Here is an 18,002-nt window from a genome sequence, read left to right on the forward strand (position 1 = left end):
GGAGTTCCACATAAGTCAACAACCCAGGAATCATCAGTATGAGCCAGCTCAACAACAGCGAGGCAGTACAGTTTCCCAGACTTGCCCCTTTTAGGAAAGCTGTTCCCTAAAGTCCACTTCTTATCTTTTAAAATGAAGGCTGTCTTCCACTTTTATTAAAGCTGCGCAGGATCTCGCTTGGTGTACCTAGAGATGTGCTCAGGGATGTCCCTTTGAGTACCAGCTTTGTTAATTTGCCTTGGAGAAGGGAAGAGGTGCTTCTCTGTCATGGCAACTTGTTGGTTCATTTCATGCAGCATCAGCAGCTCTCACCTGCCCTCCCAGTCCTGCTGCTGTGTTGAGAACAATTGCACCAGAGAGGGAGGGTTCAGGACGAAACATTAAAAATTGAAATGGAAAAGACATTTCAGGCCTTGAGCCTATTATGGGCACCATCCATTGGTGCATTTTTAAGTCATCTCTACCCTGTAGTCAAAGCTGGGCACGTACACACAAGACAGTCACAGGTTTGCCCAGTGTCACAAGCAATGTTTCCCCAGCAGCAACTCTGTATGAGGTGTCAACTGGACATCCATAAATATCGGGGGTTTTTTTATCAATCTTGGTCTGTGCTAAAATACTTCTTTGTTTTCACCTCCTGACTAATCAGTCATGAGTTCTGAATAACCCTACACCATCTTTCCACAAAATTAGTCTAGTCTATCTTATAGGGCACAGAGGCATACTGAAATAAATTTTCCCTGTAGCAATTTGGACTAAAAAAAAAACGTAGAAATTTCTGTCAATTTGGCCAACACTTTCTCCTATTAAATGCCATTTTTACATCTTTTGGCAAGGTTGTGTGTGTAAGGCTTGTTGCTTTCAGAGAAGGGAGAGAGTCTGCCATTCACAGCTGCGCTGCGGTAACACAGAGGCAGCTGCATTAGGAAAGCTGCGTTACTAATAGTTTTACACACCACTACCTGGTTTGGCAACACCACCACTATATCAGAGATTGGATGGCTCCTCCAGAGAATGGAGTTCCAGCATAGAGGGGATAATCCTGAAGAAATGCAGGGAATATGAGGTTCCCATTTTTCCTCTCCCTCTTTCAAACTGTTCTTTGATTTCAGAGAAATTGCCATTTATAATTACTCGATACGTCATTAGGTCTGGAAGCATTCACTTTAAAACAAACCTTAACTATCCACTTGGAATAACAGATAGCACAACGTACTGTTCAGACTCTAAAAAGATCACCTCTGCTTTCAGGAGCGCAGATGCACCTGGGAAGTGAGGCAGGGGAACGAGGCAGGCAAAGACAGCCTGTCCTCATATGCACAGAGAAAACTGGGAGCATGCAGAACAGGCCTAAGAAGGAATCAGGCCAACACTGCTATATGATTTTGACTGACTGATGGACAAATCTGGGTAGAACATCCATTCTGCTCAGTATCTCTGTCTTCTGAACACTCATTTGTTCTCACTGACGTGAGATTTCCAAACTTTTAACCACCTTGATGACAACAATGTAATTGCAATTTCCTTAGTATTTCAATTTTAAAAGCTACAATAAATAATGGCTTTTGGTCTAAATACTGTTTTTCTTCTAAATATTCCAAAATATGCTTGGATAATTGTTACTGCTTGACTGCAAGCAAGAACAACCCTATGCTGGATGCACTTATGTATGAGAAATCCCATGGTTTCCCAAGCTCCACAAGGAACGTTAAAAAAAACACCCCAAAAAATCCCCTTAAACACCAGGCACTCAAATATTAGGTAAAAAAAAAAAAAATAAAAGAGGGAGGGAGAAAACCCCACTTCTGAAATCTATTAAGTATATGTGCACTCATACACTAAACCTACTGACAGTATGATCCTTCTGGAATTTAATTCATAGTTTTGGAGAGTTGTACATGACCAAAGGTCATGAGCCTTTCTTGCACCAAGACTTCTGTGAAGCTCACACTGAACTAGGCTGGAGGTGGGGAGAGGATGATTACTTGCTGTTCTACACTCTAGGTGAGGATTGACACACAGGCTTTCAACATCAGCCAAAAAGTAATCAGCAATTACAAACTGTATTATGTGACAAAGACCATGCTGTGCACATGTTGAGCGTTCTGGCTGCAAACCTCTGCTTGCCAAGAGCTAATGAGATAATTTTTTTTCCTTGGAAGCTACGCCATTTCTAAACCTATGAGTAAAGGCAGCCTTCACACAAGCACTACCTCCCATAGAGCCGGTCCCTTTAACATAACATTACCTAATTGAAGGCTGCAACAGCAACAACCACAGCCCAGAAAGGCTCCTCCTACCTCTAACAATAACTGCTTGCACATGGGGTGTGCTATTTGAACGTGAGAAGTTCCAGGATTGGTGTGAGGTTGTTTACATCCCTTCAAAATGTCTTTGGTGGCTTTTCTTCATTTTGTTTTTGATTGTTTCTACCAACTTCTCTTTCCCTCGAAGTATCACCCTTGTTATTATTCCAACAGCTATTCCTTAGTGTGATTAAGACACTCCGGGTATAGGAGGCATTTTTAATTTTGGTTTAACGAAAAAAAGTAACACAGCAAAGACTCTCGGGTCTTTAAGTGGATTCAGGGAAAACTTAACATTTTGATTGTCCCTGCTAATGTTTTCTGTTGCCAGATCAGAATACAGTATTTAAGGAATTAAAGCGTACTTCTAACTTAAAACTGGGAGTCATGACATTATCTTCAACCTGATGGTTTCTGTGATCATCTTTGTAAGTATCTTGCTGAATCAGTAAAACAGTACAGGAAAGCAACCTTCATGCCTGCTAATATCTGAACTTCTTAAGGTTTCTTAATAAAAAGCACTGCCCTGAAAATGAAGTCTGAAGCAGGATCAGCAGAGACTTTGAGAGGATTTTCTAGTCAGTCTAAGATTTCACAAAGAAAACAGGTACAGGAGACATTTCTTTTTTTTTCTTTTAATCAAGTAAATGAAACCAGTAAGGACAAATTTTGTTAAGGAATGCCTCAGTTAGGCTTGTTCTATTGCACAGGCAGAATGGGTGGTCTGCAAAACTGGTTAACAACACTAGAGGGATGGCTCTGCCAGCATTTCCCACTGAAACCACTTACAGACTCTATGTAAATCCTGACCCTTATAAAGACAAATTTTCCAAGCTCAAATCCAAACTCTCAAGTGTTTAGCAGTGAGTGTGGAGGTCTGATTTTCAGGAATTTGGGTCCCACTTAGACATTTAACAGAGGGTTCATACTTTTGCAAGACCTTTGTGTAACTGAAGATTTCTGAAAACTGGCCAAGTGTCACAAGAAGCAGTTTCTATTGCACAAAATAACCTTTACTTAACCTGGTTTCTACCTTGTGGCATAGACACAAGTCTGATATGTTTCTGCACAAAACTGCAGAAGTCCAACGCTGTAGTAATTTATCAAGATGCTGCAACATCATGAACAGGTAAGGCTGCAAGTGAACAGGCGTACAGTGGAGATTACCCTAACCCTTAATGTATCAGGACAATAGAGTCAACATGCAATTATGCAGGAAGCATTCAGTCCTTTTCCTCTTGTCCCTACATCAGTAATGACAGCCAGCTAGACAAAAATTTACAGCAAGGTGAATTTCTCCCTGCACCTCAAGCAAACATAGGCTCAAGCCTAGCTCAGCGTAAGAGCACAGGAGTCATTACTTCCTGATCCCTGGGACAGTCTGCTTGGCTCAAGTTTTAGATAGAAATTTACACAGATAAAAAAGGATACCTTGAACTTCCTCATACTGAGTCAAAATTCCCAGTCCCTTCTGCCCAATTTCCCATCCAAATTGGTGACTCATCCACTGCTGCACTTTTCGTATAAATTGCTTGCTATGGATGACCAATCACCCCATAAACTGCAAGATATAATGCTTAGGGCATAATTTTTGTTCTAATAATACATATTTATATGCACTAAAAAATCCCAAATCCTGAAAACATCAAGCCAAACTCTGAGAAAAACTGCTGGGCATATTCTCTTGTAATTTGTAACTCAGAACTACTAAATGGTTTTATTTCTTCAACTCCAGTAAAAGTTGAAGGTCATAGAAAGAAATTAGGGTCCTATGTGCTAGTGGCAAAAGGTTAGGGAGGGTACACGCTAACATTGTTTGTAGACAAGAGATTTTTAGCAGTTTATCACTCCCCCAATCGTGGTTCTGAAGTGATCTCTAAGTTCCTGACTGAAGTTAACAGTTCTGAAAAAGTTCAGAAACTCTTTCTTACCTTTTACAGAATGTTTAACAGTGGATTTAAGCAGCAGTTACTACTTCTGTTCTGGTTCAGTCACAGTTCCTTATAAACATTTAAAATCCAAACAGCATAAAGGGCTGCAGTCTAGAGGACTAATGCCTCTTCCCATTTTTTCTTTAGACAGACTTCACCTCATTTTTAGAGTCTTCCTCTTGACTATACATGCATATATTTGAATTTCTATATTTATAGAGAAATAGATACATATGCTGCACTACATACATGCACCAGTCAAGGGTTTCAGCACTATTAATCCTATCACCTAGGAGGATAAAAAGCCTGGTTGGGGGTCACCTGCCATGGAAACTGGAGAAGAAGGGCTGCAGCTGCAATGGGAAGCTGGCTTCAGAAATGCTCCCAAAGAGTCAGGCCTTCCATCCCCACTTCCTTGGGGGACCAGAGATAGCCCATGATGCTTCTAGGAAGACCTGGGAGAAAGGGCAGTTGTGGCTTTCCGAGAGTAGCAGAGGGTCTGTGGTGATTTTTTCCTGGTCAATGACTTCTGCACTTCAGGGCACCCTGTCCCTCCTAGAACACACACACACATATGCAGACAAGGTACAAAAATGAGGAGTACTCAGTCTACATTTCTATTTATATTTGCACAAGACCCAAAGGCAAAAAACTTTCAGGGCTCTGTAACCAACAAAATTTCCATTTGCCACTAACATTCCATTCTGTAACATGGCATCACAGTAACCAGTCTGTCACAGCCAGAGCAAGGTATTTATTCAGCCTTGAGTCCTTCAAATTCTGATCAATTTTGCTGAGCATACGAGGTCTGTCCTACTGCAAACTTAACCGGATTCATCCAGTCCTGGATTCACATGGGTGGGGTACCATAGACAAGAGATGAGACAAGATGAGAAGAAACTTGAATAAAGAAGAGAGCAAAGGAAGGCTGATATTTCTTTTTTTAGTTTAGGAATCCACAGGATGACCCCCAGAAAACACAGGCTATCTTCAAGTTCAGTATAATGAATTCCTAATAGCCATGTGTTTAGATTACTTGCTACTGTGACTGTTTATTGCACAACATCTAAGTGCAGCATGCAGAGTAGAGCTGCTTGCATTTTTCCACTGCCTGTCTTTTCCCACTACTTAAAAAAAAAAAAAAAAAAGAAAAAAAAAGGCAGCTACCTTGTCTTTGCCACAACAGGAGGTGACAGTTCATGACGCTGTCTCAGAATGTGCTAACCCAAGAGCAGCCCCAGCCAACGAGGGATGTTGGTGATCCTGTAACAAGCAGTGAGGAAGAGGCATTAGTCTGAAGCACCAGCACCAGGTGTCAATTATTCTACCTTGCCAGGAAAGAGTAATTAGAGAATAACTCCCTAATGCCCTCAACTCTCTCCTGCAATCCCCACTGGTTCTCATCCATCATCATGAAGACTTCTCTCAGTGATTCATTATGAAAGGGCTGCTTTTCCAAGGGAGGCACTGAGAGGAATTTTCCACTTCTCCCTCCCTTCCTCCCCCTGTGCACAGCAGCAATCTCATTTCATTACAAGCCCAGGACTCTAATGTCAGTGGCTTCAGGCATTTGCTAATAAGGAACAAGTAGTTTCCAGGAACAGGAGACACAATAAGTGCATTAAAAAACTCTTCCCAGAAAGAAAACCCATCACGTGTTTCCAATAGGGCAGGTGAGAAAAAGGTAAGGGCCTGGGAAAAGTTGAATGAAATCCTGGAGGGAGAGAGGGCCTGTAAAGTACACAGTAAAAGCACTATCGGGCAGGATGATAGAGAGTCAAGGGCAAGTACTGGTTTACCTACAGGACTTTTAAGAAGAAATGTAGGACAGATATATATTTGCACGTATAGCACCAAGAGGCACAAAGCATTTCAAAAGCAGTAAGGATATTTGGAACAACTGAGCTCAGACACATTTTAACAACACTGGGTTCTAACTGTTCATTTTGCTGGTTTCTCCCCGAAAAGTAATTGCAAATTTTCTCTCTGCATGAAGTGGTAAGAGGACTTACCTATTTTAGTGAAGCCCTTGGATTCATGTGTGTGTGCATGTGCTGCACACCTGTACAAATACTGCAAAGGAGAAATTTTAATTACTACAACTTCATCAAGCTATCCTATTTGAGTTCAGAGGATCCTCCAAAGAGCTGGCAGTTTTTGACAGACATCAATTTAAAGAGAGCTGTTTGCTAATTATACTATTACATGTACATATTTTATATTCATATATATATATATATATATACATACACATCTCCATATAGTTTTATTCTAAAGTAAATTCTCCATGTTCCTTCCTCCAGGTATGTACTGGACATGTGGCATCCTTCTGGACCTGTAATAGGAGTGTTTCAGTTGCTGAAGAGCTGCCCTTAGAGCAGCACGGAACTGGTTCTACACTGAGGACATGTAATACTTGAGAGCCACCAAGATCTTCTCTTGAGGATATCATCTGGAGAAACAAAATTGCTTGAAATAATAGCTTTACATAAAATACTTATAATCAGAGATAGCTCATTCAAATTTTGAAGGATTTTAGAAAAAATGTATTTAGGGAAGGAACTGAAGAGAGTCAAATCAAATTAATTGATGTAATGGCAAGAAAGTCAACCCTTTTGTGGATGCTGAATATTGTGTGCTCACTAAAAGTATGTTTCTGAAACTCTAGGTTTGTTTAATACTTCTAAAGTAGTAATTATAATTACACACCAGAAGACAGATTGTTCTACTCTTGTCCTCACTCATGCCAGAACTACACACTAAGCTCACAAACAAGATAAAGTTCTTTTTATTGATATGATTTAAAAAAAAAACCAAAGTAAAACTCTGACTTGTTTTGTGTCAGCTTGCTGTGAGAAAGCCTCATGAGAAAAGTTTAAGGCTAAAAACCTGTTTTTCAACAGCTGTTAGAACATGTCAGGAATACCCAGAGGATGAATCTATTCAATTTATATAACAACACTGACAGTCTAAAACTATGAAAAACTGAGTAACAGCAGGTATCATATGCTAATTTAAAATTATGACTACTAGTAAAAGCTAAATATCACACAATTGATTCTATGACATTTAATTTCAAAATTCTAGGATATATTTATCCCAGTTAATGAAAATTATTTGTTCCTTATCAAGTCCTTTTTAATGGCAATCTGAAGTGGAGAAAAGGTGCATGGGACAGGAAGAGATCCAAAAAGCTTGAGACTTTCTAGCTTTTGGTATTTTAGTGTACCATATAAACACATGAGTGAGATTAGATCCCCCTGCTGTACCTTCATGCAGGCCTCAGTGCCTGTATTTCCCCTTTGGGAACCTGTGAGAAAACAGTTAGCAAAAAGCATTTGGCATTTTACAACTGCTGAGGCAGGCAGAGTTTATATGCCTTAAGAAGCCATAGCAGGACAGAAAAGCACAGTACAAACCAATCTACACTTACTCTGTGCACACAACACCAACTCACTTGAATTGCTAAATGACCAAAAAGAACTGATAATCAAAAATAAAACCACTTCCCTATTATGCTCTGACCTCTGCTTTATAAGGGAGGCTATGATTTTATTCCTGGTATTCTTGGGTTTTAAAGGTTGGTATTTGGTTAATTTTACAGAAAGCACCAATCTTCATTAATGTTAAAGAAAAATCAAAGCATTTCAGTCATTGATAATATGTCATATTTTTTTATAGCCTAACTGCACCCAAGCGTTTATTATACACTATTAACATGACTGCTGGATGTAGCTAATCAAAATTTATAACAAGCTTGGTAATGAGGGATTCCTCATCGTTATCACTGTATTCTTGACAGGTGTTGCGAATTGTTTGTGACAATACTGAAATTTGTTCATTAATAGTATTTATTAGTAAAAGGATTGTTTACAAAATTAGTGATGGAGAACTCGTGTCATCTATCTTTGGCTTCCCAAGGAAACACCTTATTTCTAGGGAAAATGCATTTGGTCTTTGCTGTGTGCATTTTCTTCATATTCACACAAAGTACTGTGGTCAGAGTATTCACTATACCTCTTTTTTCTACACTGAGTAAAATCAGGAAGTGTTATTAGCCTTGTCTTAGTGAGGAGAACTGAGTCACACAGATTATACAGTGCATATCAAAAGTTTGTAGCAAGGAAGGGAATAATGGTCTGATAACTCAAGTTACTGCCATAATCACTGGATTTCTAACAACCCCATAATTATTCCAAGTACCTGTTCTGTAGAGTCTCAGTTTTATTCCTTTGTCCAGCCCAGCTGGCAAGAGCTGATACCACCAGATGCTATTTCTCTCTAAAATGAAGATAATTCTAGATAGACAAATAGTAGACAAATGTAATACTGCTTTAGTTAGGAAATTAAATAAACCAGTGATCTGTTTCCCTAGGCTGTTCCCATATGAGTTACCACACTGCTATACTGTATCTGCTCTTTTACACAAACTACTGTGTCTGGAGACTTGGTGTCTGTGCTCCTAAAGCACATAGGGACCTATCAGCAGGGAAGTAAAATATGTGAATTACAAGAGTACGTGCACTGGGGTCTCTCTACCTTTATGTGCAAGACCACTACCAGAAATTCATCTGAGCATGAATTGACATTATGGTTAAACACACTTTGGGAAAAGGCCTTAAAAAAACCCAACAAACTTACATATTGCTTCAGTGGTAATAACACCCTACTGATTCTATGTTTTTAAAGTTTCTTTAAACTCTATATACCATTGGTTAACTAAATGTTGATATAATAAAACAGCCATACTACAATACTGAATTCTGTTCATACTTATGGTAGTACAAGAAGAATTTTTCAACCTAAATTAAAGGAATACAGACACTGCTGTCATAGAAACACAGACTGTTATCCAACAGGTAGTCTGCTGCTACTATTTAAAAGGCAGTACACCAACAGCAAATTTTAAGTCTCACGGTTACTTGAGAGGCAAATGAAACACTATTTCCAAAACAGTCCGCAGTTTCTGGCATCAGCTTTTTACTAAGGCTGAAAATGCAAAAGATTGACAATACTAGCATTATAGCTTGGGATTCAAAGAAAAAGGAAAATCTGCAATTTTGCTAGTCAAATATACAAATCTGATGTTAGCTCAGTCAGCACAGATCAAGTTACATTACTTGTCCTGGAAAGAAACACTCTTTTGGGAAGAATAATAATTCTTTCAGTCAATCTTCACAAGTTGGGCCCAAGAGAAGGAACTAAAAATAGCAAGATAAGACTGAGGGCAGTAATTAAGTTTCTAACATAACAATGGGAAAGGCCAGTCTGACTCATCACCAAAGAAAAGATAACTGGAAATGGGAGATTAAAAGGCTCAGTACTCAGTCCCACACAATTCCCAGACCTCCCAGTAACTCAGTCTGAACACTGTGAAAGATGGGCCCAGGAGGGAGGTTCCTAGGATAAGAACAAATAGCCTTAGTCTTTGCTCAAAGAGAAAGTGGACCAAACAGGACAAATATCCACTTGTAAAACCAAAAACAAACCCAAGAAACTTAAACTCAAACTGCAGCAAAACCCTCAAAGGACTGTATCTTATCAAAAAAAGGAGTCAGTGTCAGCTGCAATTGTTTCATAGTCTTCAATAATCAGGAGGTCTGAGACAGCCAAAAGAAGGTTGAACTCATTTGGTCTGTTCTCCCTAGAAGCCTATCTGGGTTCCCTCTGGGAATATTGCTGTCCTGGCTGGAAGCTATAGGCTGGGAGAGGTTCAGGAAGTTTTTAAAATGGTAGGAAAAAACAGACTAGGAGAGGCTCCATTTTCCAGGCCTAACAGCGGGAAATATTTAGTTAGGATATTTTTCTGCTAACAGCAGAAGACATCAACATGGAACATTTATATTGTTTTTGTTCTCCTCCTAGATCTTTATGGTATCCAGGTGCAGCCTAAAACAGAGAATGACACTGGTACATATGGACAGACTGTGCTGCTAGAAATGTACATGTTTGGAAAATGTGGCTTTGAGAAACCTTTCAAGAGCTTTACAAAACCTGACAACTGCTTGCCCCACCAGAATTGTGCCAAAATTGGTGCGGTAACAGAACAAATACATTTTATGCTCTTAAAATGGGCAAATGCTGCAAAAACTGAATAAAAATATTAAATGAGGAATTACCACAAAATGAAAGAATTTTCCTTGTCTATGGAACAGGAGATCAGAAGCTGATTTTGTGCCTGAGCACTTATCCTAATTAACTGAATTTAAAACAAATAGTCATAATAGGCCTATTTATTAGCACAGTATAAAGAACGCTGACTAAAGTCCTAAGTGCAGGTGTATCAGCAACTGGAAGTCATAACCAGCTGTTACAGAACCTTCCAGGTAGCTCTATTTATATGGGAAAAAAAGTCCAGTATTTTTCAGCAGTTCTTGATGTTTTCTGCTTTTACACACATCCTCTTTCACAATGTCTCCTGGAAAATACAGGCAAACATTACTTTATAATGTAAATCTTTACTTAATGGCAGCTTTTAAGTCTTCTGTCAAAAACATATCCTTAAGCAAATGGAATACATAGGCTATGAATCTTAGCCAAATTGAAAGCGAAGACTGAAATCTACAGATATTCAACATTTAAATAGAAAATAAAACCAGTTGTATTTATTGGAAGGGATTTGTTGAATCCCTAAATATTAGGTATTTTTACTGAAAAAATAACTTGGCTTCTCTAAGCATGAAAATACCTGTAGGAGACACACTGTGTTTCCTGCCCTTCTTACCAAATCGGCTCACATCAAATCGTTTTCTCAAAGGCATCCTATTCTTTGTGCTTACAGTCCTTTTCTGAGTACCTGTGTAAAGAAGGAAATATCCAGCTGGGATTAAATATGGTATTACCTGAACCACTGTACTGGGTACAGCCCAAGAGCTACTCACCAGGGCCAATGCTTCAAAAGGGAGTGCAAGGAAGGAGGTGAAATCTTTCTCTGCTGTATCTTCCCAGCCTCTGCTAATCAGCACATCAGAGAAGTCCTGCACTGAATACTGCTTCTTAACATTGTGGTTAACAATCGGAGATACAGATCCTTCTTTATGAGTATGCCTTTAATTACTGGCCTCCTCTGGTGACAAATTCCACACTTTAAGGACGTACATTTGGCAAAAGGTACAACGTTCTATTTTGGTTGCCTCTTTTTCCAAGCTGAAGAGTTTCAGTCAACACAGCTAACAGCATCATGGTCTTCTGACTCTGTTTCGAGTCCTTTCTAATCCTCCGTACCTTTTTTTTTTTGGTATTATAAAGCATTTGTGCTGTGTTCAAAATGTATCATATGGGTTAATTCTCTGATGGCATAGTTGTTTTGTTCATTTCCTTCCCTACAATCACAATAACCTGTGTGGCTTTCTGGCTGCTGTTAGGCATTTACAACAATGTCCTATCTGTCAATGATTTCACTCTCAAATATAGTTAATATGTGGTTTTGCAGGGTCCAGTGTACACCCTCCCATAGCGAACCTCTCTGACACCAAGTATCACAAGATCTTTCTCATTCCCCATGCAGTCAGCCAAAACTCCAACCACAGTGGATGATTCTACAGTAACAGGAAGCTTGTTATTAACCTCCATGCTCCACTCCATTCTGAAGTAATTTTCAATGTCAGCTGAGCACCATGGGCCTCACCAGGGATTGTTTTGGAAAACCTCTGCTAACACAAGAACCTGATGATCTGTCCCTACATCTCAGTTTTGATCCCCGACTTGGTCACTCTGCCAGGCATCTTGGATTTTAAAAGTAAAAGAATTCTTGAAACCATTACTCTATTATGCTAATCCTGGGACAAAAGAAGGCCCAAATTTCTCTCTCATATATATATCTCAGCACGTTCCCCAGGTTTTTTTCTAGACACAAGGGTGTTTTTTAAACCCCAGCTCAGTTCAAGCAAGCTAAAAGGTATCCTTCTCCCCCATATTCTTTCCACCCATCATACTCTTCCAATAGGGTTTTCAAAATCATTAACTGTAGCAAGAGGAAACCTCCCTGTAGACAGCACATAGTGCTACTGACCAGCTTCTGAGGGTTCAGGACAAAATCTTCCGGTCATCGCACAGGTGAGAATGAAGACTTCCTCTTTCTGCACCTTCTACAAAGTCTCATTGTCCATGGTTTCAGTTCAAAAAACCCCTCCCAAAGCAACAAAGCCCCAAACCCACAACCACCACCACTAAAAAAACTCAGTAGAATAAGCAGTCATGTTGCCTGTGATCTATAGAGACTGCTCACAGCCTTCTCACTGACCACTTTTCTCAGAACTCTCAGTGCTGGAAATCTCTTGTGACAGAAGAAAAGGGAAACAAAGTTAGCTGTTGCAGTGTTATGTTTGGCAAATTAAAAACTATTCAGGATATAAAATCCTCAAAAAGAAGGCATAAAATAATTGTATATCCTAGAGCAAATCCTTGTTACCCTGCAGTGAGCTTGTATCGTGGAAACTGTCACATCTCAGATGATGCTCTAATCAAAGAGCTCGACATCAAATTCACAATGCAAGCTAATATGTGATTGTAACCAGGTGAGCAGATCTTTGGTGTTATTTTGGTAATTTTACAAAATATGTTTTAATTCCCACACTTCAGTGATAATCAAACCTCATATTGCACCAGTGTTTTCTAAGCTTTAAACATATAAAAAGACTTTCTTGTCTTCTAAAACAAATACTTCCAAATTCCCATTTAATTTCAGTGCTATACTGTCACTCTTACATTATCGTAACTGGTTTCCTGGATTAAAGGTACTATTTTCAAGTGGCATTCGTGAAGACAGATTCTTTTCTTTTCCTAGGCTTTCTTTCACCTCCCCCATTATTTGTAATGATGGACCTGACAAGCTAGCAAACCTAACCTGGAATTTTGAGGGGGAGATTAGGGTGATGTTTTGTGTTTTTTTTCATACCTCCTGAAAGGTGGTACTTGTATGAATCAGATTTATTTTTAGCTTCTCAGCAACAGAGAGATGCCAATTCCTGTTTCTGTCAGTGCTTTAAATACTTTTCGCTTTTCACTGCAAAGTAATTCCCACATCTTTATTACACAGTCACCTTATGCCCTTCGTGGAAGCCTGCCTGCACTCATCTACAGCACTTGCATCCAGTTTAGTTTAGAAACAGGTTTGTTCCCTCAATCTGTCAGTTTTAAAGTTCATGTTTAAGGACTTAAAAAAAACCCCAAAAAACAACAACAAAACTGACACCACTAGCTCAAAGAGTAGAGGATATCAAAGAGAATTTTGTACTTCCAATTCATACAAGAACATTTGTGGTTTCATAAGAAAACTAAAATTGAAATGTAACTTCTAAGGTTTGAGCTTCTAAAATGAAAACATGCTCTTTATTATTTGCAGAATAAATGATTGATAGTCCTAGGACACAGTATTGTTGAAAGCCCACCTTTCTGGTAAGCATAATTTTTTTCAGAAATTGTTGCATGTGATACGTTTATGGAAATAGATTGTTAAATTCTACACAGAGGAGTAGAACTTTTCCACCTCCTGATACATTTTGGATTGACGCAGCAGCAGCTCTTACACAGTGACTTTCAATATGGGACACATATTTATTTCCAATTAAGATGAAAAAATGCTTTCTCAAAAATATAGCAGGTCACAAGATACAGAAATTACTCCTTTAAAATATCACAGAACACATTTTTTCACAGGATACACAGAGGGTACAGTTTCAGCTTGTTACTTTTAATACTCACAGTAAAATACTTTTTCAAATAACCTAAGTGCTTAGAGCCATCAAGTGCCAGTTGATATTGTTCTGCAGAAATACAGGATTCCAAATGCCAGATGGGTTACTCTTTCTGTGTTCAGACTTGCTCAACCACTCATGCACTACATCAGTGTTGAGAGAGTTTAGCTTGAGAGAGGATAGCTTGTATAGTGAAGATGCTACAATGCCCTTTAGGTTCAGGATATCCATCTTGTACGGTAAGACTGTCCCATTCCGACAGACTGTCCTGAATGTTTACTGTCACTTATATCTGTGGAGAAGGAACAGTGAGGAGACCAGTTGGCTTGATCTTGTTGATTCCTCCGTCTAGGATGCAGACCCTTGGGTACTTGTTTTTCACTAGATGAGCTGCAAACTGAAACAAATATATCATTAGCACACCACACATTATAGTCCTTAAATTGAAATAACTTTGTGTTAAGTGAGGCATAGTAAAAAATGTAAAAAAAAATTATTAGACCCTAGAAGCCCTTTCTTTGCTCCAGCTAATCCAGCACAGGAGCCCAGGCCTGTCTGTTGAAACAGCTGGGATGAATTTAGTGGTCACAAAAGTGTCACACTATTAACATTGAACTTCTTTTATCTCGACTTAGGCAGGATTTTACTTCACTCTAACAGGACTGTTTAACCTTAGAGCAATCACTGGAACCTCTCTCAAAGCATGAACTAACATTTTTCCCTGTGTTAAACTAAACTCTCATCTGTTTTCTGTAGGTTCCCAAGTGTACAAGAATTTTTGACTCTTTAAAATAATTTGTGATGCTATTTCAGAACCTATTTGCAAGTGGGATGTCTGAATAACTAACTTTCATGAACAACTGAATTACCAACTCAAGAACACCTGTAGGCACCCCAATTAAATGTAGTATATGGGATTTCTTTTTTTGTTTACATTTCTCCTAATTACCTGTTACAGTGTAACATATATTGAGGCAGAACATGATATACTACATGACTACTTGATCCAGTACAAGTCCTGAAATAATCTCTTTAAAAATTAAGAGTTCATAGTAACAAAGTTTTAACCTCTCCTAGCCAGAACTTTTGCTTCACATTGAGGGTATTTTATATATGCAATGAACTTACTTCTGTCCACTTCTGTGTCTAGCTACTGCATTCCTTTCTCCAAGTTTAGGATGCATTTAACCAGGGAGAAAACAACTGTAACTGCTGAGGACTTATTGGGTCAGAGTAAGAGGTCACAGCAGACATTTTGGCTATTAAGTTTGTTTCAGGTACTTGCCTAAGTAAGACCAAAAGGATCAACCAATCAATCAATCAATCATCTCTTTCCCCATTAGCTTGTGTCATTCAGTACTGGATTCAAAGATACAAATGAAAAAAATCCCCACAATCAAACAATCAAAGTTAAGTAGTAGTAAAGTTAAACCGTATGTGGATGCCAGTTTTCATGAGCAAAGTAAATGCCATACTTTTAGAGAGGTTCTTGGCTGCAAAGGTGGTGTAATATACAACAGAGATATCACTTGCAGAGTGCAAATACCTCTTGCTGTAATCACAGCCCAAAGATGTGGTGTACAGTAAAACACAGATAACTCTCTTTGTCAAAAATAGCGTTCAGCTGCGCATACCATGAACTACAAAAATAGTTTATATTCCCAGTGAAATACTATCAGACATCTTTACTTCATGTGTACATATCTGTCACCTCACAGTGCTCTCCACCTGTGACTAATGGATAGTGCTCTGTCTTGGACACCAATAGCTGGCAGAAATGAAAAATGGCAACAAGCATTCCGGCTGACAGGAAGCAGCGTGTTATTTCCTGAGTACAATGTTCCATGTGTCAACAGAGAGGTTCCACTCTGACTACTGATAATCATAAACCGCTGATAATAAACTGTAAACTCTGCTCCAAATGTTTGGATGCCCTATCTATAATATAACTACCATTCAATGTAGTCTTAGAAGAAGTCTTCCTTATTAAAGCATTGACTTTTTATAGTTCTGTTCCTCAGTACGTTTGTGCCTCCCTCTCCCAGACAGAGAAGCCCGTCTGCCACAAACAAGTACAGGAACTTGTTCCCCATGTTTCTGAAATGTTCCAACACCACCTAGTATCCTTCCATGCCAAAATATACTGTATGAAGCTAGTATTTTCAAAACACATGGAATTGTTATTTCTGGCGTGTGCACCGATGGAGGCATATGAGATGAAGGACTATTTGAAATAGCTGCATATATTACCTCCCCAATTTGACCTTAATTTATGTCAAACATCAGTATCTTGAATCCAAGGAATATAGAAAGATAAAAACCCCCTCTTTCCTAAACATTTGAAAAAAAAAAATTAAAATCAGTGATCCAAAAAGAACAAAATTTCACGTGTCAAAAAGAGCCCAAAGTGCTCTTCTGAATGAATGCCACAGTTTCCACAGCAGAAACTACCATCTTGGACTGCATGTGTGGGCTCTCTTTCCTTTATGAACTCAGTCATAAAGTGTCAAGTTTACTAAGAGGCACCCGGATATGTAATTTGCAGTCTGCTAAACAACCTAATTTACAGAGTTGCTGTTAAGACAGAAGATAACACGGTGAAGAGATAAGCAAATGGGTTTCGCCATCCTTAGTGACCCGTAAACCACCTACATTTTAAAGAGAGATTTACTGAAACGAAAAACTGATGCACCATTAAATTTCCATTACAAAGAAATATATTCCTACAAATAGAAATAAGCTGTCATTTATAAGACGATTACACTTTCTTAAATTTATCAAATGTTTGTGCTGATGTAACTTTTGGGATACATCAACTTCCCCATACCACCAATGGATCACACTGCTCTGTAATGCTTCTGTTTTCATTTAGACAACACTATGCCATGGAGAAATGGAGTTATGCCTATCTGAGGAAGAGGATTAAAGGGATGCTAGAAGACTTCAGGTTTTTTTCTTTCTGCCTCAGGTGCCCTTTCCTCAAAACGCACTTCCCAAACTCAGTTACCAAGTTTTCACTGGGGGCATCTAGAGTTTAAACTGAATTTCCTCTTGCCACTTTCACAGGAAAATCTATATATTAAAGGATGAATATGTGAGCAACTTGTTTAATGACTACTATGTGATGTCTTTGGTAATGGCCAGTCTTCGCGAATGAAGAACCGGGGAAGGTCTTTCCACCTTCCAGCCTGCGCATTGGATTTTTTAGGTGAGACACAGTGTGCCCGGAACTGAGCCCACCCTTTAATCCTGAGGTTCATCTGCCGGGGCCAAGCACGCTTGGACGGTGGCAGTGAGGTCCTCAGGACGTAGATGGATTGCCTTACAGGGCTAACAAGCTCCATCTGCCCGGGGAGCGGCCCCGACCGGGAATCGAACCCGGGTCTTGGCGTTGACAGCGCCGTGGCTTAACCACTGCACCACCAGGGGCACTCCGATGTCTTTGCTGAAGACTATGGAAACACTGTTTCTCTATAAAGTAATGCATCAATCAATTCCTCATAAAACCCCCTTCTTGGGGGTTTTCTGACTGAGTCAGAAAATTATAATCTGAATTTGAAAGCAGTCAGTTAAGACTCTTCATGCAGATACAAGAGGTCAGGCTTTCAAAACCAGATGAGATTACACCAAATTAAATCAAAATTCGGGCAAATACTAAATATTTTACCCTGCATTGGTGTTGCTCTCAATACAAACAGTGTAACAGGACTGCTCCTTTAAGTACCATCAAGAACCTTAATAATCTGCACACTGGCACATTTATCAAAATGTTTCTTCTGCCCTGTTCCAAGCAGTAAAATAACAGCTTTCAAGTGTGCTGAATGTATTATGCCAGGCATGTCACATTTTTACACTGTCTACAGCAGAGAGTCTAATAACACAACAGCTTGAGCAGCCCCATTCCCAGCACCCTTCAGGCTAGCCAGGAGGGTTGCTATGTACACATTATTCACGTTCACAGACATTCCCGTGACAGGCTGTAATTAAAGGGCACGCTGGGAGGGAAGGAAGAGTAACATACTGCACCAGAATACCAAAAAAGACTGCTGTGACTAATGTTACCAGGGTAT

General features: G+C 39.2%; 1 protein-coding gene across 2 annotated transcripts in view; it reads right to left on the reverse strand.

Moving 5' to 3' along the window:
* Positions 1-14,114: 14,114 nt before the first annotated feature.
* TBCK (TBC1 domain containing kinase) overlaps positions 14,115-18,002 on the reverse strand; it is a 91,964-nt gene continuing 88,076 nt past the window's right edge. For both annotated transcript variants that reach the window (XM_027884735.1, XM_027884734.1), the window contains one exon: positions 14,115-14,329. In XM_027884735.1, the coding sequence (XP_027740536.1) occupies positions 14,219-14,329 (111 nt within the window). In that variant the 3' untranslated portion in view covers positions 14,115-14,218. The remainder of the gene's footprint in view (positions 14,330-18,002) is intronic.

The sequence above is a fragment of the Empidonax traillii genome, unplaced genomic scaffold (genome assembly GCF_003031625.1).
Source record: "Empidonax traillii isolate 1590-97213 ecotype Southwest subspecies unplaced genomic scaffold, ASM303162v1 scaffold154:size1206225, whole genome shotgun sequence".
Taxonomy (NCBI): domain Eukaryota; kingdom Metazoa; phylum Chordata; class Aves; order Passeriformes; family Tyrannidae; genus Empidonax; species Empidonax traillii.